At 40.9% G+C, this 25,926-nt stretch overlaps 1 protein-coding gene across 1 annotated transcript in view; it reads right to left on the reverse strand.

Annotated features, from left to right (window-relative positions):
* LOC130190455 (zeta-sarcoglycan) overlaps positions 1 to 25,926 on the reverse strand; it is a 153,722-nt gene that overhangs the window by 55,844 nt on the left and 71,952 nt on the right. The window contains exon 3 of the mRNA XM_056409879.1: positions 17,626 to 17,713. Coding sequence (XP_056265854.1) covers positions 17,626 to 17,713 — 88 coding nt within the window. The remainder of the gene's footprint in view (positions 1 to 17,625; positions 17,714 to 25,926) is intronic.

Here is a 25,926-nt window from a genome sequence, read left to right on the forward strand (position 1 = left end):
GTGATTTGTTTAATACCCTACTAGTATACTTTTCATGATATTCTAATATTTAGAGATAGGATATTTGAGTTTTCTTAAGCTGTAAGCCATAATCAGCAATAAATCAGAATAAAAGGCTTGCAATATTTCAGTTGATTTGTAATGAATCCAGAATGCATGACATTTTTGTTTTTTTAATTGCATTACAGAAAATAAAGAACTTCATCACAATATTCTAATTTTCTGAGACAGTCCTGTAAGCGCTAATGACACTCCTTGTCTCCGTAAAGCCGTTATCATCTCCTTCATCCACCATGAAGCACAAGTCTGAACATCTAACACCCTCGTGTTTGGGTTCATAACATTAATATCATATATTACAGGGTGACGGGTGGAGATTTCCTCCTGTTATAATAGGAGGGGAAACACTGGAGTTGATAAGCATGTCTTCTTGTCTGATCAATACGAAATTGTGAGGTGCGCGAATGGACCGAGCGGCCAGCTGCTGATCACTCACTCAACGAACAGACGTGATTTTTTGGGAGCACCGAAGACCCATTTTGACCCAGGAAAAACCCTGAATGTATATATGGGATTAATCATGATTAATCCACAGAAACCTGTGATTAACCTGATTAAAAATTGTAATCGTTTCACAGCCCTAATATTTATACATGACATCACCCGTAGGCTCACACAGCTCGGTCACTTTCACGGATGAAGTTGACTGTTATGTCCGAAAGACTTCCCCTTCCAGCGCTACGAGAGCGGAACATCTAAACGCGTGTTATTGTGTTCATAACATTATTATCCTCCTTGTTCTGATTCAACAGCGACGGGACAGCGATGACACGCGGAGCAACTCAAGAGCTGATTGGCCCGAGTTGCGAAATGATCTTCTCAAAGTTGAAATATTTCAACTAGGGGCGACAATTGCGCCGCTGTAAATGCATCGCCCACACTGCGCCGCCCCAAACGCCCAAAACATATCGCGTCTATCGCAGCCACACGCGTCTGTACGTTGACCTTTCATGGGATTCTGTCGCGAGAAAAAATCGCATCGCTTTTGGTGTGAACGCACCTTAAGGGTCAACCTATGAGCCAATGTGCTGTGAAATGACTTGATGCCGTTGAACGCGAGCCTTTGTAACTTTGACACATAAGTAGTGCCCAGCATCAAGGAGCAGAGAAATAATAGAGACAGTGAAGAGGGCAAAATAGAAAGCAATTATTTTGGCCCTTTGAAAGTAAACACTATTCAACATGGCAATGATGCAATAGCAGGAAACAAGAGTCACTGCATCATTGTTTTTTCTACCCATTTAACCCAGAGCACACCTTTAATCCCCTCAAGGTGTCTCTCAAAAGAAAAAGTCACAGAAGAGTGAGGAAACCCATGTGAAATGGAAGAGGGGGACATAGGGAGGAGAATGGGGGAAAAACTGCTATGCAATGCAGTTTTTAATTCAACTTTTTAATTTGCCACAGGTGGGGAGGTGAGATTCATGCACTGAGGGACCCACATTATTTATTTAGAGTTGATTACAGTCATTAATTCGGTAAGGGAGGATAGAAGGAGACGGAGGGAGAGATAAATGAGTGCTGTTTGTCATCGACATTAATCAACCTGATCTCTGGAGTCCAGGATGTGGGATGGAGGGAAGATGAAATGGTAGGAGGTGCAGATGAAAAGACAGGTAGAGGTTGTGGCGTGTAGCTCCACATATTCATACGCAGTTTAAAGCCCTGAACACAAAGGAACAACCACTGTCAGCGTTAACACAATTAGTGATTTATTGCCAGCTTAGGACCTACTCTAAATGAAAACAGAAAAACGGATTTGTTAAACAACATTTACTTTCATTTATTTACTTCTCCTTGCCCCTTTATAGATTAACTAATTAATTACGTTTTTTCTAAAAAGGATATCTTAATGAAGGGTTGATGTAATTCAATAAGTCTCGGACTGGGTATCCTGCACATAATTCGTTCACTAGAGGCATTTGTTGTGTCTCTGATCAGATTTGTTGGTATTCTATGTCTTTGTTCGCTCATGCAGACAATATATCCTGGCACAGTAACCAGGAAAAGTATCATCCTGTTTGGTATACAACTTTGTGCAAGTCGGTAAAACAAATGGGTGTTTTATAAAGGAGGGGCAAAAGCAGAGTTTATAATCAAAAGTCTGAAGCTTCAAACAACTCATAGCTGATGTGATTAGACTAAGTAATAAACTCCGATCTATTTATGAACTGATCCTTCATTTCATAAAGAAGCAGGTGTAGATGTAAGAGCTATAGATTTGGCCACGGAGCAGCATATATTAAAATGCATACCATGAGGAATACAATTTAAGTAGATTAGAACCACCAGTATAGTATCTCCCTTCAACATAGGCGACTCTCCTGATACATGTTGCTGTTTTTCGACTCTCCTGATACATGTTACTGTTTTTTTGCAGCGCGCTGCCTGAAATGGCGTATTTGGTTCAAGTACCTGAATAATATACTCAAGTGGCCTAAAGCAGGAATGTATTTCTGATGCATTTAAAAAGCACAATTGTTGACTTCTGTGAACACTGTGCTCACAATGTACTGTCGCCCAGTGCTAAAGTTAATACATTTGACTGCTGTAGTTGTGTACTTCACACTACACAACTACGTGGACCTACTTGAAGGAAAGTTAGAGGGAGCATTGCTTTACTTTTCTAGATAATAACACTGAACAGCAAAAGTTAGAGCTAGTTAGGAAAACAAACTGGGCTAAGATCAGGCTTGCCTGGAGTGATGCGTTGCCATTTATTAAATTTGACCAACTTTATATGAAAAAGTAAGCCTCACTAAACTGGTAAGCACAATATGATGGTCGGATGTTTTAGGTTTGAATATGAATGGAAACTGTTGCAGAATGGGCAACACAGTTCAAAGTTTGCGGTCCAAGAGTTGCAGATTTCACATGGCACTCTCTCCTTTGTGCCTCTCAAACCTTTAGGCCAGCCCCATTCCCTGATACGATCATCTTATACTATGACATGACTGAGGAACAAGACGTAAAACATAGAATGAGTTTCCCCACATGCATTGTAGATAATCTGGAGTTTGTTCCCTTTTAAAGTTGAAGAACGTGTGGCCGAGGGTATATCAGATCTTTTAGGCTTTGTAGTGACTTACATGCCTCTGTGAACATAATTACATTAATATCCGGAAGTCGTGGCAAATGCAAGAAGCAAGAGATAAAACATCTCGCATTTACATATGAGTTAGTGAGCCTCGACAGACATTTTATTAATTGACCTTTTACATTTGCAATAAAAGCCTAGTGTCAACTTCCAGTACCTGTCAGGGATCGGGTGAGGCAAGAGGTCATGTGCGGAGGAAGCGAGGCAGGACTCTAGTTAATGTGAAACACAAACTCTCTCTTTACTGAGGCAACAACTCTAAGGTACTAAGACAGGCAGGTACAGCGACACTAATCCAGACAGACATAAGGAGTCTAAGGAAGACAACAATCAAACAGGGAGAAATGGAAAGACAGGCACAATATATTGGGGGGGGGGGGGGGGACAGGTGTACGGCATGAGACAATAACGAAGACTATGAAACAATCAGGGAAACAGGAGTGGCTGAGGGCATGTGAAGGGAATGAAACAATCAGGGAACAGGAGTGGCTGAGGGCATGTGAAGGGAATGAAACAATCAGGGAAACAGGAGTGGCTGAGGGCAGGTGAAAGGAATGAGACAATCAGGAAAACAGGAGTGGCTGGGGGCAGGTGAAGGGAATGAGACAATCAGGAAAACAGGAGTGGCTGAGGGCAGGTGAAGGGAATGAGACAATCAGGGAAACAGGAGTGGCTGAGGGCATGTGAAGGGAATGAAACAATCAGGGAAACAGGAGTGGCTGAGGGCAGGTGAAGGGAATGAAACAATCAGGGAAACAGGAGTGGCTGAGGGCATGTGAAGGGAATGAAACAATCAGGGAAACAGGAGTGGCTGAGGGCAGGTGAAGGGGATTAAGGAATCAAGGAAACAGGAGAGGCTGGGGGCAGGTGAAGGTAATGAAACAATCAAGACACACTAGGGAAACACACAGACCAGGGTGTTACGGTAACTGCTTGTAGGTTGCACGGTGCTCACATTAAATGGCTTTTGCAGAGTATAAATGACATCTGACTTAACTTTCAACACAATAATTCCTTGCACTCTTTCATTACCCTGCAACTCGCAATTACAAAGAATGATTTGACATATTCCACTATTTGCAGATTACAAAAAAGCCCTCCCCTGGATGTCAACCTAGTGCGTACAATATAAAAGTAACATGGCCCAAGTACCTAAGGGGATGTAGTGGTGTACAAAATTGAGCTTGGGTATTCTATCCTGTATCTAAAATGCACACAGTGATACATGTTTGCTTTCCAAACATGCCTGAAGGAATTCTGATGATATTAGTCATTGCTCTGAGCTTGGGGCAGATTCTTCAACCAAGGTGCACCCTGAATTATGCATGTTTTTTTTCCCACAGACAATGCAATAATCTACATTATTAGTGTTCCCCACAGAAAGCATGTTGTCAGCTTGCAATACTATTGGTTGTACATTGTAAACTGCTGTTTGGAAATAATAATACATAACCTATATTTATTTACTTCAGGGGCAATTTTGTTGACTTTTTGCAAATGTAGGACTTACATAGGGAGAACACAACAACCTTTTGTATGTCCTGAAGATGTAATTGTGTGAAGATGTGAGGCTAGATAGTAAGAAATACTGACAGTGCATTGTTTCTTTATGGCAAACCATTAAAGGGATGTTTTCTGCTATCCTTGCAATAAACATTCCATGCTCATAAACACACATAAAGTCGTCCTTATTGCCTGAAGCAGACGGTGTTCATATTTGAATTTGTCAATAAGCATGTTTTGATGTCCTTTTATTAAACACAGGGAAAAGAAACAGATGGTTATTGCACGGTCGTATAACTCCTTCCAATGCATAAACAGTACGCATAATCGTGTAGCTTTAACAACATTCATTCAAGACATATTTTAATCAAAAGATAAAACATTTTCTAGTGCCCATAATGTTTCAAGATACAGCCGATAGACAACATCAAGGAATGCATCACAATATAATGAAATCCATCAAAACAACACTTCATATGATCACACCCAAATGTAATAAAGCCTGGCAGACAAAGTCGAAAGGAAACAACAAACACTGTGAACTTCTATATTCAGGTTCACTATAATTTGATATGTGTCTGTTATTTTGTCCATGACTCTACTGGGTTTGGTAGAGGAACGGAAAATGTTTGAGATCTTGAGTGCACTTCCAATAATCGCCACTATTCCATATGAAAGTGGTTTGATGACTAACCTGCTTTACTAAAAGAGGGGAAGCATTAATAGAAATACTCTCTTCCACTTTACAAGTCAAATAATCCCAACCTATGTAAAATACCAGCATCAAGGAGAGCACTCTCATGTTTGAAATAATAGATCCATGTCCTTTTATTATTTTGTCCAATCACCAGTAAACAGAGCGGAGCCTATAGTTCACTGGTGCAGACAGTTGACTTTGTGTGCATCATGACATCCATCCCTCACGGCAAACATACGCACACATATAAACAAGCATATCTGCCATAATGCAGCCAAAGTAGCATGCAGACAATGAGCCTTTGTGCAATTAAAGTGCGATCATAGGAATAACTGACAACAATAGCAGTACATCCATGTCTTTATTGAGTCTTTGATGGCCACTTAAGTATATCCCAATTTGTTAATGCTCAGCTCTATGTATTTTTAATCGCCTCATTAAAACCACTGATTTGATCATAGAGAGGCAGAATAAAATGAGGAAGACGTGCTGTCTGAACTCCAATGATTGGACGAGGGAGGGAGATACAATTAGTTACTTAGTATCTCTGTGTTTCTCAGCCAGCCAAATCAAGCCAAAAAGATCTCACAATTGCTGAAAATGAGATCACTGTGAAATATTATTGTTATGTACATCATTTGTTTCTCAGAGGGGGATTTGCAAAGATGTAGATTCATAATTAGACTGTGTGTAATGGAACAATTGGATTTTATGGATGTACTCAGTCCGCAGACTAATCAGAAAACAAATTTAGCCAACTGTTTATCTGCTAGAACCGCGCCATGTTTCTGATGAGCGAAAACAGAATAGGATTACATTCTGTATATTATTACATTTCCACAGCTGCAAATCCACCAATCCATCCATAAAGACCCATAATTACAAGGAAAAATGAGTAGGGCGGGGCATCATTTAGCAAATTATGATTACAGTCCAAATCGCAATACCCTAAAGGGATACCGATATCAATCAAGTACTTCATTTGATACCCTTTCTTCTGCTTCATTCGAATGAAAACCTTCAGTTCTGAAAATTGTGATCACCAAATTATAAAAAAATTAATTAAAAAATTCAAAGTTTTTCCGGGAATATTACTCCTGCATCCCATGCATTTAATTCATATCAGACAACACATGTGTATGTACTCTGGCATCTTGGTGGCATTTCGGCACACTGTATAGTTATCCCCCTGCCTCCCTTAATGATAACGATACATGCAACAAGTGTAGTTTATTTGCTAGGTTGGAGGCAGGTCTAAGTGGGTTAGATGCACGGCTCCGCTATCGGCTCAGACAGCTATGCTAGTTAGCCCGCCCTCTCCCGTAGTCGGCGCGGAGCTACAGTCAGCTGTTAGCTGTGCCCCGGCGGTAACCGTGCAGCCGGATGGTTGGGTAACTGTTCGCAGGAGTAGTAAGTCTACACAGAAGCCCGCTGTGCACCAACCACTTCACGTTTCGAACCAGTTTTCCCTGCTCAGCGACACACCCGCTGAGGAACACACCCTGGTTATCGGGAGCTCTATAGTCAGGAACGTGAAAATAGCGAAGCCACGGACCAGAGTCGTGTGCCTCCGGGGCCAGAGCGGGCGACGTGGAGTCTTGTTTGAAGCTGCTGGCTAAGGATAAGCGGAGATACAGTCAGATTGTAATACACGCCGGTGGTAATGACCGAGCCCGTCGGAAGTCACTAAAATTAATGTGGAATCGGTGTGTGCTTATGCCAAGACGTTGTCGGACACCGTAATTTTCTCTGGCCCTCTCCCAAATTTGCAGACAGACGAATTGTATAGCCGAATGTCGCTTTCAACCGCTGGCTGTCGAGGTGGTGCCCAGCGAATAATGTGACAACTGGAAGACTTTCTGGGGAAAACCTGATCTGATGAGGAGAGCGGCATTCATCCCACGTTGGACGGAGCGTCTCATTTCTGCGAATATGACCAAGTTGATCACCGGACTTAATCTATGACAACCCAGGGTTCAGATCAGGAACCGGGAGCAGAGTTGTAGTTTAACACCCTTCTCTGCTCTTCCATTCGAGCAGTTACCCACCCTTGACTTTAGAGTAGAGACTGTGTCTGTCCCACGGCCACTTCAATTAAATAAATCAAAAGTAAGCAGAAGAGGAGTCGTACACAATAACCTTATACAAGTTAACACAATTATTTCAGCAGTGCAACAAAATAGGTCTATTAAATGTGGTCTCCTAAATATTCGATCTCTGTCATCTAAAGCTGTGTTACTGAATGATTTAATATCAGATAATCACATTGATTTATGTTGCCTAACTGAAACCTGGCTGAGCCATGAAGAATATGTCTGCCTGAATGAATCGACTCCTCCAAGTCATATTAATACTCACATTCCTCGAGGCACCGGTCGAGGAGGTGGAGTAGCCATCTTTGAATCGAGCCTATTAATTAATCCTCAACCAAAATTACACTACACCTCATTTGAAAGCCTTGTTCTTAGTCTTTCACATCCAACCTGGAAAACACTACAGCCAATTCGATTTGTGATTCTGTACCGCCACCAGGTCCATATTCAGAGTTTATATCTGAATTCTCAGAATTTATATCAAGTTTGGTTCTTAAAACCGATAAAGTTATTATTGTTGGAGATTTTAATATCCATGTGGATGTTGATAATGATTGCCTTAGTGCTGCATTCATCTCCTTGTTGGACTCGATTGGCTTCTGTCAGAGAGTACAGAAACCCACTCACAGCTTTGGCCACACGCTTGATCTTGTTCTTACTTATGGCGTTGACATTGAGCATTTGAACGTCTTCCCACAGAATCCTCTTCTGTCAGACCACAACCTCATAACTTTTGAATTTATACTACGACGTGTACTCCGTTAGTCAAAAGTTTCTACACTAGATGTCTAACTGATAGTGCTGTAGCTAAATTTAAAGAAGCGATTCCTTCTGTATTTGATTCGATACCACGTCTCAATATAACAGAGGACTCCTGGTCTAACTTTAGTCCGTCCCAGATTGATCATCTTGTTGACAGTGCCATAGGCTCTCTGAGAATGACACTCCTCTGAAGAAGAAGACAGTGAGGAAGAGGAGGTTTGCTCCTGGTATAACCCTCAGACCCGCAAACTGAAGCAACGTCACGAAAGCTTGAACGCATATGGCGTTCAACTAATCTCAAGAATCCCGCTTAGTTTGGCGAGATAGTCTTAAAACATATAAGAAGGCCCTCCGTAATGCCAGAGCAGCCTATTACTCATCAATAATAGACAAAAATAAAAACAACCCCAGGTTTCTCTTCAGCACTGTAGCCAGGCTGACAGAGAGTCACAGCTCTGTGGAGCCGAGCATTCCTATAAACCTTAGTGGTAATGACTTTATGAACTTCTTTAATGAAAAGATTTTAACTATTAGGGACAAGATTAATAATCTCTTGCCCATAACCAGTGCCAATCTGTCCTCAAGTGGAATGGCCTATGCCCTGGTGTATATTTGAGGATTTTCTCCTATCAACCGTGACCAATTATTTTCAACGGTTTCTACTTGAACACGTCTACCTGTCTCTTGGACCCCATCCAGGCTGCTTAAAGACGTTTTGCCTTTAATTGGCGGCTCTCTATTAGATATTATCAATGTGTCTCTGCTAACAGGCCACGTACCACACTCCTTCAAGGTGGCTGTTATTAAACCTCTCCTGAAGAAGCCCACTCTGGATCCAGAGGTATTGGCTAACTACAGACCGATCTCTAACCTCCTCTTCCTCTCCAAGATCCTTGAGAAAGTGGTCGCAAATCAGTTGTGCGACTTTCTACATCATAATAGTTTATTTGAGAAATTTCAATCAGGATTTAGAAAACACCACAGCACCGAGACGGCACTGGTGAAAATTACAAATGACCTCTTAATGGCAGCAGATAAAGGACTCCTCTCTGTCCTGGTCTTGTTAGACCTTAGTGCTGCATTCGACACCATTGACCATGACATCCTGTTACAGAGACTGGAGCAGTCGATTGGCATTTCAGGCACGGCACTAATTTGGTTTAAATCCTATTTATCAGATCGATCTCAGTTTGTATTTGTACCACCAACGTTAATCACGGAGTTCCACAAGGTTCTGTGCTTGGACCAATTTTATTTACCTTATACATGCTTCCTTTGGGCAATATTATCAGGAAACACTCCATAAACTTTCATTGTTATGCAGATGACACTCAACTATATTTATCGATAAAACCAGAGGAGAGCAACCAACTCTGTAAAATTCAAGCATGTCTTAAAGACATAAAAACATGGATGACCTGCAACTTCTTGATGTTAAACTCAGACAAAACCAAGTAATTTTAATCGGCCCTGAGCACCTCAGAGATCAATTATCTGGTGATGTGGATTCTGTAGACGGCATTGCCCTGGCATCCAACACCACTGTAAAGAATCTTGGCGTTATCTTTGATCGACTTGTCCTTTAACTCCCACGTAAAGCAAATCTCAAGGACTGCATTCTTTCATCTACGTAATATTTCAAAAATCAGGCACATCTTGTCTCAAAAGATGCAGAAAAATTGGTTCACGCTGTTCATATTGAGACTGGATTACTGCAACTCCTTATTAGCAGGCTGCTCTAATAAATCTCTTAGGTCCCTCCAGTTGATCCAGAATGCTGCAGCTCGTGTTCTCACTAAAACTAAGAAAAGAGATCACATCACTCCTGCACTAGCTGCTCTGCACTGGCTCCCAGTAAAATCAAGAATCACTTTTAAAATTCTTCTCTTAACCTACAAAGCCTTGATTGGTGATGCTCCATCATATCTTAAGGAGCTTGTCGTACCATATTGCCCCACTAGAGAGCTACGCTCACTAAATGCGGGACTACTTGTAGTTCCTAGAGTCTTAAAAGTAGAATGGGAGCCAGAGCCTTTAGTTATCAAGCTCCTCTTTATGGAACCAGCTTCCAATTTCAGTCCGGGAGGCAGACACAGTCACCTCGTTAAGAGTAGACTTAAGACCTTCCTCTTGACAGAGCTTATAGTTAGGGCTGAATCAGGTTTGCCCTGGTCCAGCCCCTTGATATGCTGCTATAGGCTTATAGCTGCCGGGGACGTTTAGGATGCACTGAGTACCTATCTCCTCTTTTTCTCTCCTTGATGAATTTTCATCTCTCAATCACACGTTACTAACTCTGCTTTCTCCCGGAAGTCCTTTTGACTTTCGTCTCATGGGGTCATCGGACCCTATGAGACGGCATAGATCCTATCTGCCTGATGGATCGTCTGGGTCGAATTCCTGCTCATGACTACGCCACTGTCCTGTTGAGACTCCGCCCTCCTCCCCACCGCCATCTGCCTGATGGATCGTGGAGGTCTCCATCGTGGAATATGCCTACTATGAACTATTCATACACTCTGTCATATTCATTGAATGTATTTTAACTCTAAATCTGTCCTTCTGTACACATTACATCTATTGCATCTGTCCATCCTAGGAGAGGGATCCTCCTCTGTTGCTCTCCTGCAGGTTTCTTCCTTTTTTCCCCTGAAGGGTTATTTGGGAGTTTTTCCTGGTCCGATGTGAGGTTTTGGGGCAGGGATGTCTATGTGTACAGATTGTAAAGCACTCCGAGACAAATTTGTAATTTGTGAAATTGGGCTATACAAATAAACTGAATTGAATTGAATTGAACAGCCAAATCCATCAAATACAGCGTCTTTGACTGAACAACACCATTATGGGTTGTACCTTTACGATATTGAGCCAAGCATGCGTTACAATGAATCGCAAAACAATTGCAGCAATTGACTGTGAGCGAAACAATACGAATGGTATTCTTTTTTATAGATCTGGGTACACAAAGGTTTAAATGTGTGTTTAATTTGCTTGACTGGACGAGTTTTGATACTATTGACACTGGTTTAAATCGTTGTTATACTTAAAGGTATTGAGTACCAACATATGACAGACCTTCTCTTTTTTCACTCCACTTTTACCACAAATCATTAACCATCTTTCACACTGTATGGCCTTTGCCTTTCAGCTCCTTAATTCCGCTACTTGATAATACACTTTTTGAGCTACATCAGCTGAATGCCAGAGAAATGAGGTGACTGATTCCACCGAGATAAAAGGGAACATAATTAGTGTAAGAAGGTAGAGATAATGAAGTGATAAATGCAAAGCCTGCGTATAGGAGAAGGTAACAAGGTCAGCAGGGAATTCATTGGTTTGATAAGAGACGAGGTCCATGCATGATTAAAAAAGGGGGAGTGAAAAAGACAAAAGAATAAAAAAAAGGGAGGATAAGAAAGGGAGCGAAGACCGAGGGAAATGCGAGTGCGTTGTATGAAAGATGAAAAAGTGATAGAGCAAAAGGTTGAGTGTTGAAAGTCACTTTTAAATTCGGAGGTGTTGTTTTAATGGCAGCTAAGAGATAATGACCCTCCCTAAAGAACTTGTTCTCAGTCTTACGAAAATACATTTGGCTTCTGCGTCTACACTTAGAAAGAATTAAAAGTAAAAACCGTCCCCCATTAAAATATCACACGTTCTTACACAAGACGAATAATGAATGCCACCAATACCTTTCCCGCTAGAGGACGAAGAGTGTTCATTATCAGCACCAGGCACTTAAAAACATGAAAAGTCGATAAGACAGCCAGAACTCAAACACTTGCTCACTCGGGCGGTAATGACTGAATGGGCACACAAACAGTGACGAGTAAGTGAGCTGACCAGTTCCAGTCTTTATCAATATTTTGCTTGGGTACAACTTTACATATGTTCAACGACAAAAAAACGATCTTCACCTGTATACAAAGGATTTTCTTTGCATCCTTTACTGGAAGTAAAAGCAGACAAGTATACTGCTTTACAAGAAGTTGATTTCTAATATACATATCCAATCAATAAATTCCACCATAGTTATATTCTCTCGTGATTTACAACAGTATACGTTAGTCCAACACATAGCTACAATATATCTTTCAAAACGCATCAGTTAGTGCTTTTATTTATTCAGCGTTTCACTTTATTTTTATTTTTAAGTTTGACCAGCCAATGCTAAAATTCCTTTTCCCCGTCATGATAATAATATATTCAGCGTGCTGCACTTTGCTGCCACTGCACCGCCTCTAATGCTGCGACACCATCACCTGGGCGGGTGAAAGGGTACGCCTTCAAAACTCCAAGTTCACTCATCATCTTTATGGTTGGCCGTTCAGAAGACAAAGATGACAGGTTATCACTCACATTAACGAGCTGACAGCCACGGAGAGGATTGAGAGGAAGAGGAGGGATGATAGAGAAAGAGAGGAAGAAGAGGGATGCTAGAGAGAGAGAGAGAGAGAGAGAACCGAGATGGGAGGCCCGAGGCCAACCCATGTAGGCTACTGAGACCCTCTCTGTTGACATATGGGCCCCCAGGGGGACACAAGGTAAATACAGAATTGCTGCATGTGTGTGTTCCTCTACAATTTTTTTACAAATTCAGCTAACTATGGAAAGATGTGACACACTCCCAAAACAAGTCATTTGAATCATCAAAAAGAAGAAGTGGATTTCTGACGATGCGGATAATAAAAATTCAACTTCCATCAGCAGGGTCTTATATAATTTTCCGTTCTTTTCCGTCACCCTGGCAGGTCAGAACATTTCGACGTGTTTGAAATCAACCCAAATCCTTGACCAGTTTTAATTTGGGACTTGCTTTTTGGAAAATAATATTTCTAAATATAAGGAACAACCTTTCTGCCATGATGGCAGGTGATCTGAAATGTTCACCTGCCACAGCCAACATTTGCACTGCAGGTGACGTGAGCTATTTTTGCTGCCTGTCTATCAGGTACCTTTTGAAGCTGTCATGTAGAGGAAGTGTCAAGCACCCAACCAAAAAGAGCCATTAGGACCAATGCTTCAAGCTGATATGTTGGCGACCAATGTTTAATCATTTTGACTTCATAAAAAATGTTAAAACTGTGACTATTTTTATTTTTGTCCTCAAATGGAGAGTCTTTCGTGTGTGTGTGTGTGTGTGTGTGTGTGTGTGTGTAACAAAGTGGTATATGAATATACTCTCTGGGCAGGCATCTCCACCAAAAGGTGTGGCTGATGTGTGAGAATGTGTGTGACAGATAGTAAGGATGTGTGTGTGCTTTGTGATAACTGGTTGCGTGCATGAGTGTGACTCAAAGGGAATATCAGGGAGATAATTGAGTATTTAGGTATGTATAACAGCATGTTTGCATTCACGAGAGCGTGCCTCCGTGTCTGACTGCACTCAAAAAAACGATTCAAGCCCTTCTTAGAGGTGACGCATTTAAATATTGTTTGATACATTTAAATAAATCAATTACAAAACGAAGACATTTATATTGAATGGGTGTAACACAAAATGTATGAATACTTTCATTTATTAGATTTATTTAGGTTACACTCACAAAAACGATTCAAGCCCTTCTTCGAGGTGACACATTTAAATATTGTTTGATACATTTAAATAAATCAATTACAAAAATAGATATTTATATTGAATGGGTGTAACACAAAATGTATGAATTCTTTCATTTATTAGATTTATTTAGGTTAGATGGTGTGCATATCAACTCAAAATAAATGTGTTTCATTGAGGACTACCCTTTGCGCATGCGCCAGCTGAAAATCAGTTGTTTACAAGGTGAAGACACTTTCAGGGCTGTATGGTGGTGTAGTGGCTAGCACCGTCGCCTCAAAGCCAAAGGTCTGTGGGTTCAATTCCCAGTCGGCGCATTCCTTCTGTGTGGAGTTTGCATATTTTCTTAGTTAGCTAGTTAGTTTATATTTTTAGTTGGACAAACACAAATTAATTTAATTTAATTAATATCGTTATTTTATTTTAGATGGATTTGATACAAATGAGTTGGACTAACTCAATTAAATTTTATTGCACTGATGTGCTAAATTTGAGTTGGAGTTGCATATAATTATTGGATGGAAAACCTGCCAACAATTTAATTGAGTTCATCCAATGAGTCATTTCTTTGAGTGTGCAGAACAGAGGTCACACACACACACACACACAACACATCTCATGTCACCTTCAGCAGCCTGATTTATACCTCTGCTCTGCGCCTATGCATTCTGTACCGGCAGGTGCATGCCAGGCATACATAGCACCGCCGCGGTGGATTGTGAAGTAGCAAGCCATTTATTCTCTATTCAAACCTGCTGATTTTTTAAATCTCAGACAGTTCACAGTTGACTCAATGGTTTGATATAAGTTTGTACCAACACAATGCCACGGTTGAAAAAAGAAAGAAAAGGTATGCTGTGCTGAGAATTAATTCAGCGGTTGTTGTTGTTGTAACAGGATGAGAGGGATGTGTCAGGAAATCCCATCTCTCGACTCTGAACGTGGAGCTCGACAAACCGTCTCTCTCTGTGGGGAGCTCTGCGCAAGCTTCTTCACAGTAGTATAAATTAGGCTGTCTAGGTTTAAACCCAACTTATTCTGCTGACGGCCAGACAGGCACGCAGACACACACTCACTCAGACACACATGAGCATTAAAGTGCTTCTCTTGGCGAGGAAAGCGGCTTCGGGGAGTTTTAACAGCGGGAGGTGAGCTGTCAAGGATTTCAAACTTTAGACGTGTCGGCACGGGAATATATGAGTGTGTGGAACGGCCATTGAAGTGCTCGGCCAGGCTACAGGTGATGAATATCTTCATGCCGCGTTCACATCAAACAAGTGAGCCAGTGTGTGTGTGTGTGTGGGGGGGGGGAGCCTTCGACCAGTTGATTCAAAGTCTTTTAGTTCTGTAACAATTCAACGAGTCAGGTGGGCATCAGATAATTAATTTTAAATATGCAAATATGTTCACTGACTGGAATACGATGAGAGGTTATTTGATGCATGTTGTGCTTAATTTCCAAATGCAAGCACACATTCCAAAAGCCAGTCAAGCACTGGCAACGTTTTATGGCTCTATAAATCACTTCTGAAAGTGTTTCTGGCGGCGTCAATAAGCAGCCAAATCCGCACGACAGTTTCCCCCAAAACAAAGGAGAAGGAGAACTAACCACGCGGTTTATTTGTAGAGGATAAACCTGACACAAGGGAGGGGGAAGTGATTGAAAAGACAACAGTGACACAAAACATGATGACGGTCTACAAATACCTCATGACATGGGCTAACTAGAGCTCCGGGTAGTTATGTGACAAGCAACTACGAGAAAGAGTAGAAAAGGAGTTGAAGAGCAGGAATTCACAAACGATTCGGATTGGCTTTTAAAAAGTAAATGTTTTATAATAACTTACATCACCAAGTGAAAGTGTGTGTAGTATGAAAGAGCTAATGAGAAGTCCTATAGAGGCTGCGGTTGAATCGTCCTTCATGGTTACGAAGGTTTCTAACAAAATACTAAGTGGCCGCCATAATAAGTGCTGGTCCAATTCTCTAAATGCAAAGGAAAGGAGCTTCAATGCTTCCTTACTTGGCTCCTTTAGCACAGGAAACACTTGACCTTCCTTTATGAAAGGAATGGAGATAATGCCGCCCCACAATTCCTTGCAGCGGAAACATTTAAAGTGACGCGCCATTCGGCCAAAAGATCATGACCGACAAGCGCAGATTATCTAAGTAAGGTGTTTAATAAAACTATTATAAACTAATATTGAATATTCTTATGATCAGATCATAAACCATAACAACAAAGAGTGATATGAGACATTGTTAGTGGGAGGTCGTATTTAATTCAGCATATTTGAAAGTGAACAATGAGACGCTTTTGTAGCTTTGTACTCTGTGACAATCGCTTAGTTTCACTTCATTCTCATTTCATTTATTGGATCCACCAAACATCAAAGCGAAATCTAAAATAACTAAAATATATTGGTAAACGTTTGTTCTTCTGATTCTGATAAAAGCACTCTGTTCATGTTCCTCCCATGTGGCACGTGTGTGCATGTCCTAAATCACAAACCAATGTGAATCCTTTGTGCAACATGCACATTTCCCAAAATCTCTACAGCCAAGACATGAATGACTTACAGTCATCTTCTGAGGGAGTGACAGGCATATCTGTGTGGCTACTATGAGGTCCATCCTGTCACAACTGAAAGCTTGAAAAAAAAGCGTAACCCTGAGGAGGCTCGGAGGCTCCTGAACTTGTAATACAATTTTTTTCAAAAGGGACAATACTAAATCCAAACAAAGGTTCACCGTTAACTCCCTTTTATTTTGAACTTGGTCTGAACTCAAACCATTGGCATCATAGTCCTGGTCCTCTGCCACTAATCCTTTGTCTGTACACCTCTCCTCACTTAGAGGCCCTCACATGCCAATGCCCAGTCTTTACTACACACACTCCTTACATATGTACCCTTCTATTATTCTTTAGAGCATTTGTATCAGAATGTCATCTACATCTAAATCGTTCATAGTTTTATTATCAAACGGGATTTTTGTCTTTTATATTTGTTGTGAGATCTGCATTAAAAATGATTCTGTTCATGTCACAGATTGTTGGTGTTGGCCCTATGCTTGATTGTTATGCGCCTGAATGACCACTTAATAACTGAAATGAGGTCTTCCTCTTGTTTCTGATAACGGCTTCGTCAGCCAACAACAAAATCCCTCAACCCTCACTTGTCCCATTGAGCAACTTTGGATGAAGTACAATGGACTCCATAGCGCAATAGTTTTTCCACAACAATTGTCTGTCAAAGAAAATGTCTCTGCCTACTCACAGTATGTTTCCACTTGGCGGTGATCAGTAAACGCTTTGCTCATATCAGTGTTATGCTACCAGTGTGCAGTGATAGGTTTAATGTCCATGAGTCAGCACAAAAGTATTTTAAATTTTAAACTTTAAATTGAAACTCCAGAACTTTGCCAGAGTGATTCATAAAGCCCACAAAGTATTCCAATTGTAAATAAACATTGGAGTTTTTCATCTGATTAGATAAACATATTTTCATTTATCTTCCAAATCAAATGTTTCTAGTTATCGAACTCAATAACAACATGTCATGATACATGTGTTATACGTTACTGGCCCCTTACTAAACCAATGAGAGCTTGGAAAAATGATTTAGTTGAGAAAAGCACACGGCTGTCAGCCTCAGTGAGATACTCTAATGGAAACATACAGCATTTAGTTTGGTAAAGAGATGGAGGTAAAATGCATTTAGGAATTCAAGCACAAACAAAGCAATGTAACTGTCTGTCTGAGAGAATTGATGTGGTTTCGAAGTTGTTTATAAAGAAAACGGTTACTGCCGATGTCGTGTGTCTGGACATGTGTTTGTACGTGTGTCTGTCTTACCCACGGTGAGCTGACCGGTCAGTTGTCCCTGATCGTTCCTCGCATTGATGGTCACATTTCTGTCTGACTGGAGGATCAATGGGCTGTCCTACGGAGAGAAGAAGGGGGTTCAAGATGATTAAGACAACAGTGAGCAGTACATTTCTTACACTCTCACAAACAAATGATCCACTTTCAGTCTCCGTACACACACACACATGTGTTCTCTCTGCTTGCTGTACCCCCCTGTAGCCCCTTCCTCATCAATAGGGCATTGGCCTCTATAAACAATGCTGCCCGAGTCTGTATCAACCTTCACAGTTCACACTTCACTCTTCTGCCTGCCTGACATACTCTGCATCTAATTTGAATAATCTAGTCAAGACAGCATCCTGTCTGTGAGTGTGTTTGCATGTTTCAAGTTGTGTGTCTGAGTGTATGTGTGTGTGTGTGTATTGATTATTCTCAACATTAGTGAGCTAAATGCAAGTGTGACCTTGTCTCTGACCTCTGCCACATGTTGCCCACATCGGTTTACGTTCAGTGGGCGTGTGTTACAATGAATGCTAAGCCCACGTCTGCCATTTTCATTGTCTTTCATTGTCTCTCTCTGTCTCTCTCTCTCTCTGTCCCTCACCATCTACCAGTGCGTACAATCGTCCGACTCACAATCTGAACCAACTTTTTTCCCCTTCTTTCATTATATTATATTTTATATATATATTACTACACTTACATCATCTTCTTTTTATTCTCTTTGCTTTCTCGTACTCCCGCTTCTAAATTGCTTATTTGTTTTCTCGGCGTGAAATGAATGGCTCACAGGTGACCCAATTTCTCTGTTGATTTCCCAAAATTAATATCTTGCTGCATTCCGGTCTGAATTCCAAATGAGAATTGTGTTAAAATTGGAAAGTCGTTGATCCGTTGAAATGGAAAAATCCTCTCTCTCTCTCTCTCTCTATCTCTCTCTCATTTTGTGGTCTACCTTTACGCGGTGCAGGGACACTCACACACAGGAAACATATAACAAAAGCATACACATAACTTGAGTCTTGTGTGCCTGTGATACGCTCATTCCAGATGTGAAAAACACACTTACACACAAACACACTAACATCCTAATGAGTATACACATCGCAGTGCATGTGCACATGCACACACCACTCACACACAGTCAGGTAACAAACTTGCCGAACAACAAATGTGCGCTCGATACGGTTTATTGTGCAGCACCTCCCTCATCTGCTTCCGCGCCCATGTATGCTGGATGAATCTTTGTCAGCGGGGCGTGTGATAGGCTTCACTATATTATCTTTCCACTCTGTTAAAAGCGATGGGCACTTTGTAAAGCATGGCAGATGTAATGTGTTCCGACTCATTCCAGCTCAATGGGCAGCGTGCATGAACAGGCCTGATTCCATTCATTTAGAGCGGCCATTTAGAAATGCAACCATATAGTTGGGAAATCTCATTAGATGAAGCACTCATATGCAAATGCATGTGAATACGGGCTGTAAATAATTGCTGCATATTAAATAGTTGCTAATGTCTGTTTATCAAGCAAGACAAACAATCGGACCGGTGTCGTCGAAGTGAAAAGTTGGAGCATTTAACAATAACGGCAATACTACAACAATACAACAATTCAAAGTAGACTTTGTGATGTCATCATACTAAACCCTTGAACGGTGGACAATGTGTGTGTGCTTGTCTGCGTTGCCGTAAAAAAAAATCCTTTCAGGCAATATTGTTAATAACTTGGGTCTAAATCCATCATTCAAAAGATCAGTCTTCTCTATTAAGTAACACATACTCTAAATCATTAAAAAGGCACCGTGCACAAATTTGATGGGTGCTACAGTGCGGCACTATTTCAGGACAATTTAACGGATGGGCCGTACCCACAACAGGCGTTATATATGAATACCTATTCATATATCTGTAACATTAAAGGTTCATTTCTTGCCATCACAGCTCTGATCTTCAGTGGGGTTTGCATAATGTTTAATGTTGGTTTGATGTGTTCTCATTTTAATATTGGTTTGAAGTTCATCCTTTTGGAGTTATACTGAAAAAGGTTTATTTTTCCTTTGCAGGATGATACTGTAATCGTTTCATATCTTCTAGGCACAAATCTAGCAGATGACCCACAGGCTTTAACATTGTTTGATCTCAGAATGGTGATGGAATGATTTCCAAGTGTGTAAGTTCTTGTACTTTTTTGTTGTTGCACCATTACAGAAATGTTTTTTTTTTCAAAAGGTGCATTTTTCAAAAGTGCATTTTTCAAAATGTGCATTTTTCAAAAGTCTAAGGTCCATTCTTCAAAAAGAGCATTTTTCAAAAGTGCATTTTTCAAAAAGTGCATTTTTCAAAAGTCTAAGGTCCATTCTTCAAAAAGTGCATCTTTCAAAAAGAGCATTTTTCAAAAGTGCATTTTTCAAAAAGTGCATTTTTCAAAAGTGCATCTTTCTAAAGTGCATATGGAAAAATGAAAATAGAAATTATAATCCTTTGATATATGGGATGCATACAGTGAGAGCGGCGGTACTTGATGGACAATTGGATACTGTTTAAAAAAAAGTCAAAACACGGCTTGCTGAGCACATGCAGGGGAGTCTCCCTTGCATGTGCCATGCATCATCTGTGATGTTTACTTTGTGCTCAGTTCACTTCTCCGTTTTTCTCCCTCTCCCTCTCTCCACCGTCCCTGAGGATTTTGTTTTTAGAGTCTCGCTCATAAATCTCCCCTCAACGTGTACAATGTGCAGACAGGCACAAATAAATACACACGCGCCACGCGCTCTCCTGTGAGTCGACACAATGCACACCACGGTGCCATTAATTCAGTTCAGTTTTATTTCACTTTGATTCTAAATACAGGCAGAGAAGGCTGCCAGCCTGTGGTAGCCAGTGTAATTAGCCAGGTAACAATAAGCTGTGAACTGGTAGCTCATCATCACAGCCCCCAGCCTCCAGTACCGATACAGTATAGGTCCTAATAACAGCCTTCAGCTCACCTGTCTCACTAGATGTCCCCTAACTGCCTGTCATGTCGGCCTGTCGGTCCGAGGGTATGTCATGTCTGTCAGTCAGTCAGTCTGTCAGTCATGTCTGTTCATGTCTGTCTGTCATGTCTGTCTGTCGGTCGGTCTACTCATCTCAACAGCAATGTACTCAAGCGTCATACAAGATACATTTAGTTGATTCCTTTTCCATTAGCCTAATAACTGCTTTTAGCTCACCTGATTGCATGTCTGTGATTGCATGTCTGTGATTGCATGTCTGTGATTGCATGTCTCACTGACTAAGAGTCACTATCTAAGAGGCAGGAGATACTCTCAGCTGTCAATTTAGCAGAAAGCTTTCAGCGCTCTGTTTTTTGACTGAAAAAGCCAGCCACTCGGTCGGATTCAGATCGAAATGAAATATGTCACTGAAAAACATCTCCTCCCAAACTAAAAGCAATTATTGGAGTATATTTGAAATCACGTTATAGACAACCTGTCTTTCCAAATCTTCCCTGAAATGGAGATTCTTTAATTACAGCCACATTACTTTAATCTGAGTGAAAACAGCAAGAAAAGAAAAAAAGTATTAACGTTTTTGAACACAATAACTGTTTTCAGTCACACCACTGTAGATATTTGTCTGGTACTCTGGAGGAGCTGTAAAGAACAATGGCGATACACAGATGAGTGAACGACAGTGACGAGAAGTGAACAGAAAAGTGGTGAACGAGTCACAGAGTGGGGGTGATAAGGCCGACAGGGAAAGCTGTAGAAATATGTCAGTAAAGGCAGTTTATATAATTTATAGCCTGGACTAAAACAGAATACCAAGTGCCAGCGGCGGCCCTACATTCTTCAACTTTAATTTAGCGAATTAGCAAGGACTGTTAAATAAGTGATGTGTTTGTTGGTGTGCTGTGCTAATTTGTTGTTTTCAGTCCCCACGGCCATGTAACAACAGACGATAGAGCAGGGTTTGCTTATCATCTATCTCTCTTAGTACTTGGATTTAATATGTTCAAGAGTCTTTATGAGCTCTCAGGAGCCTTGTCATCTATTTAAAATCCATGTCCTGTACATGACTTGTCTTAACCCTCCTGTTACCTTAGGGTCAATTTGACCCCATTCAATGTTTAACCCTCCTGTTACCTTAGGGTCAATTTGACCCCATTCAATGTTTAATGTCGGTGTTCTTTCGGGTCAATTTGACCCCACACTCAAAGAAATGACTCATTGGATGAACTCAATTAAATTGTTGGCAGGTTTTCCATCCAATAATTATATGCAACTCCAACTCAAATTTAGCACATCAGTGCAATAAAATGTAATTAAGTTAGTCCAACTCATTTGTATCAAATACATCTAAAATAAAATAACGATATTCATTAAATTAAATTAATTTGTGTTTGTCCAACTCAAAATATAAACTAACTAACTAAAAAAATATGCAAAACCCACACAGAAGGAACGCCCCGACCGGGAATTGAACCCACGGCCCTCTGGCTGTGAGGCGACAGCGCTAGCCACTACACCACCGTACAGCCCTGAAAGTGTCTTCACCTCATGTAAACAACGGATTTTCAGAAGGCGCATGCGCAAAGGGTAGTCCCCAATGAAACACATTTATTTTGAGTTGATATGCACACCATCTAACCTAAATAAATCTAATAAATGAAAGTATTCATACATTTTGTGTTACACCCATTAAATATAAATATCTATTTTTGTAATTGATTTATTTAAATGTATCAAACAATATTTAAATTTGTCACCTCGAAGAAGGGCTTGAATCGTTTTTGTGAGTGTAACCTAAATAAATCTAATAAATGAAAGTATTCCTACATTTTGTGTTACACCCATTCATTATAAATATCTTCGTTTTGTAATTGATTTATTTAAATGTATCAAACAATATTTAAATGTGTCACCTCTAAGAAGGGCTTGAATCGTTTCTTTGAGTGCAGGCTGTTTTTCACTGTGTCAAACATATAAGAAATATCAACTTTTTTATATATTTAAAGGGCTATTTAGGTAGTCAACAAACAAACATAAAGTACCTCACACTTAAACTTGGGAAACAATATGAATTCTAATAATTTTCTGGAGGTTTTAATTGCTGGGGTCAAATTAACCCCGAGGGTAAAACATGTCAGTAAATATAAAGGTAACAGGAGGGTTAAACATTGAATGGGGTCAAATTGACCCTAAGGTAACAGGAGGGTTAACAGTTTGGAGATCAGATACATCCATTTAAATCAGACGGCATGAGACTGAGCCGGTTAGGTCATGTCCTAGGTGTGTGTGTGTGTGTGTGTGTGTGTGTGAACATGTGGGTAGTGCAACACTTTAAGGACCAAGCATAACATCGAAGATCAGGGCTTTCTTTGGATTACAGCAATCATTTTAGACCTCTTTGTCAAACAATAATCGCCATTGTCATTGTACGGCTTGATTTAATTGCTTAATACCAAGTATATTGGTTTCTTTACAAAGTCATTTGAGATGGAGTTACATGGAGCTGACAAATTATAACATGCAATTAATACATACAAACATGAGAGTCAACGTTGATCAAAACTGTGCCATGGTACAATTGTTACACGTTTCTGTATTCAAGGTTGTCTAAAATTGAATTAATTTCTCTTTTTGAAAAACTACTTTGGCTCTCATTGGCTCGTTTCAAGGCAGCCTCAGGAAACCTTGGGGAGAAAGGCGCGTGGCTCCGGATGAGTTGTTGGAGACTTGACAGCTGAAATCGCTACGATTGGGGCCCGTGTACCTCCGGGGTGAGGTTTTGGCTCCCCATCATCTACTTTTTATGTATCTTTTAAGTGGTTCTGGTCGTGTATTATTCTATGAACTCTATTCGGTTCATTGGGCTGGGTGATTTAGAGCCTTATAGCCTTGACTGTTTTCCTCATCCAGTTCCTTCCCGCAGTGTCTGCTCCCGTTCATGCGAGCATACATTTTGACCACACACACCTTGCTTCGCACAACACAGTTTCCCATCAAAACATGTTCTCTTTATAGTTTTTCCTCCCATTGGTTTAATTAGTGTCTCGGTACAGAGAGCGGTACTGCGGCACGGTCGTTGGAGACTCGCTGGGAAAGTCCATGAAGCATCATGGCTGCTTATTCTCCCCGACGTGTGAACCGCGGACTCAGTCGCCTGTTTGGCGCACACACACTGCAGCTGCCTGCAAATTATGGATTCAATCTGTTAGTGCATTGGGTTATCGTTGCAGCTGGGCGGCTTGTTAGGCACTTCAACCCCTGCACCCCCGAGTGCGAGGCACTAACCTTGCGGTTAACGGTTAATGATTGGTTAATGAGGGTCAGCTATGGCTCAGAACAAAAAGTCGATATATGCATCTTTACTAAGCAATCAAAATCCTACATCTAAACAAAGACCGAAAACAAAACGAGGCCAGTGTAGCACTGCAGAAATGTTTCCTAAACCGTGATGTTGTCTTTGTAATTAACTAGTGAACGAGTGCGTTGCGGGCTCTGCTGAGGTCTGATCCCAGAAAAAAAATTTGAAAGAGAACATAGATAGATAGATATGTACTTTATTAATCCCCAAGGGGAAATTTGTCGTAACAGTAGCAGCACCAATAAACTAAACACACAAGAATAAAAAATAAAATATAAAAAACAGGGATGAAAGATAAAGATGTATACAAGAAGTATACAAAGTAAAATAAAATATATATGTATCTATACAACATATATGCATACACAATACACAATACAATACTAATGACATATTAAATTAACATGTCTGAAGGAAACATGCAATTTGATATCTAGTAAAACACAGACACAACTCATTGTTGCACTGATGTGGCAGTATTGTATATGTAGCTCCTCTTGCTGATTCAACAAGTTTCAGTTAGTTGGGGCAATCATTTTTTATTCTTTTTGATTAATAAGCATTTTTGGCAACCGAAACTGATGATTGGGATATTTTCTCGTCGGCTTGATTGTTGGAAGAATGGCAAATTAATGTGAATTTTTCGTAAGGCAAAAGTCCAGCGTGGAGATCCTGAGGCCCAAAGTGTGAAGTGCGAGACCATAGAATTAGTTACAGACGTAGCTTAAATGGTTTAAGCAGACCCACGGAGACACCAGTGCCATCCATCAAGCCAGCGGAGACGGAGGGAGTTGGTTCAATGTCGAAAAGAGAGAATGTGGGGGTGAGTTAGGGACCTCTATCAAAGGAAAAGGGTTCCTGGCCTGCTATCTGAGGGTTTTATGACATCAACCCTCTGTATGAACCGACCCGGTGCCACAGACACACCCAGGATGTATGCATCCCACTTCCTTTGTTATCCAATTCAAATCTCTTTGAATTGTGCTTCCAGGTTTCATAGCCCAACTATCTGGAACTAAAATGTGATATTACTGCGGACTCCATAAACGTAAGCAGATATTAATGTGTGTTAACATGCTTGTATAGTGACTTTCTTTTACGCTATGATGTGATGTATGTATCCGATATATTTTGTATCACCACGGAAGGTTTACTAACACGTCTTATCTCAAAATCCTGTGTGAAAGGGTCCGTGAAAGGTTCTTCCCCTAAGTCTGGGTGATGATAAGGAACACGAATAGAGGGGTCAAGGATTTAACCGGACATCACGTAAATTAGCTGAAAACCAGTTATCTCTCTTTGATGGAGAGCACCGGGGCTCTCCCTTCCTCACGGGACGAGGAAGAAGAGGAGGGGGATCCCCACCGGTTCTGCGAGGGTCACGTGTGTCCTGAGAGAGGGAACGGTGAGCCGAGGGTATAAGACTGGAGATCAGAAAAGTTTAGACCTTCTTCCAGAGCATCGGAGTTGGTTTTTTAGAAGAGTGTTAGACCGTGTTATCCGGTTAACCTTTTTCTTAAATTTTTCTTCTTTGTTTCAATAAAATAGTCGCTGCCTTGCAGTTTTTAAACTTTATAATCGGCTGTTAAGCGTCTTATTTGATCATCTTTTTTGACGCCTTTCCTATCCATCTGAGAGGCCGAGAGGGATCCAAGACCAGCCCGTGCAGCCCCCGAGGTGAGTCTGAGCTACGTCCGCACGGCTACACCTACTGACCTTTGGGCACATAGTGATTATTCACACACACTGGCATTTGTCCTGGGAGAGATCTATATTAACTGGGAGACCGTGGTTGGTTTAGAGACCGAGAGAGGGGCTTGTAACGGTCGTTCCCCGTCGCGGAGTTTGTCATAAATTAGTTTTAAAGTCCGAGTGTCTTATACCGACCACTATCCGAGCTTTGTACACTTGATTGGGTTGGGGCGCTTTGAAGCG

This window comes from Pseudoliparis swirei, chromosome 24, assembly GCF_029220125.1.
Source record: "Pseudoliparis swirei isolate HS2019 ecotype Mariana Trench chromosome 24, NWPU_hadal_v1, whole genome shotgun sequence".
Lineage (NCBI taxonomy): Eukaryota > Metazoa > Chordata > Actinopteri > Perciformes > Liparidae > Pseudoliparis > Pseudoliparis swirei.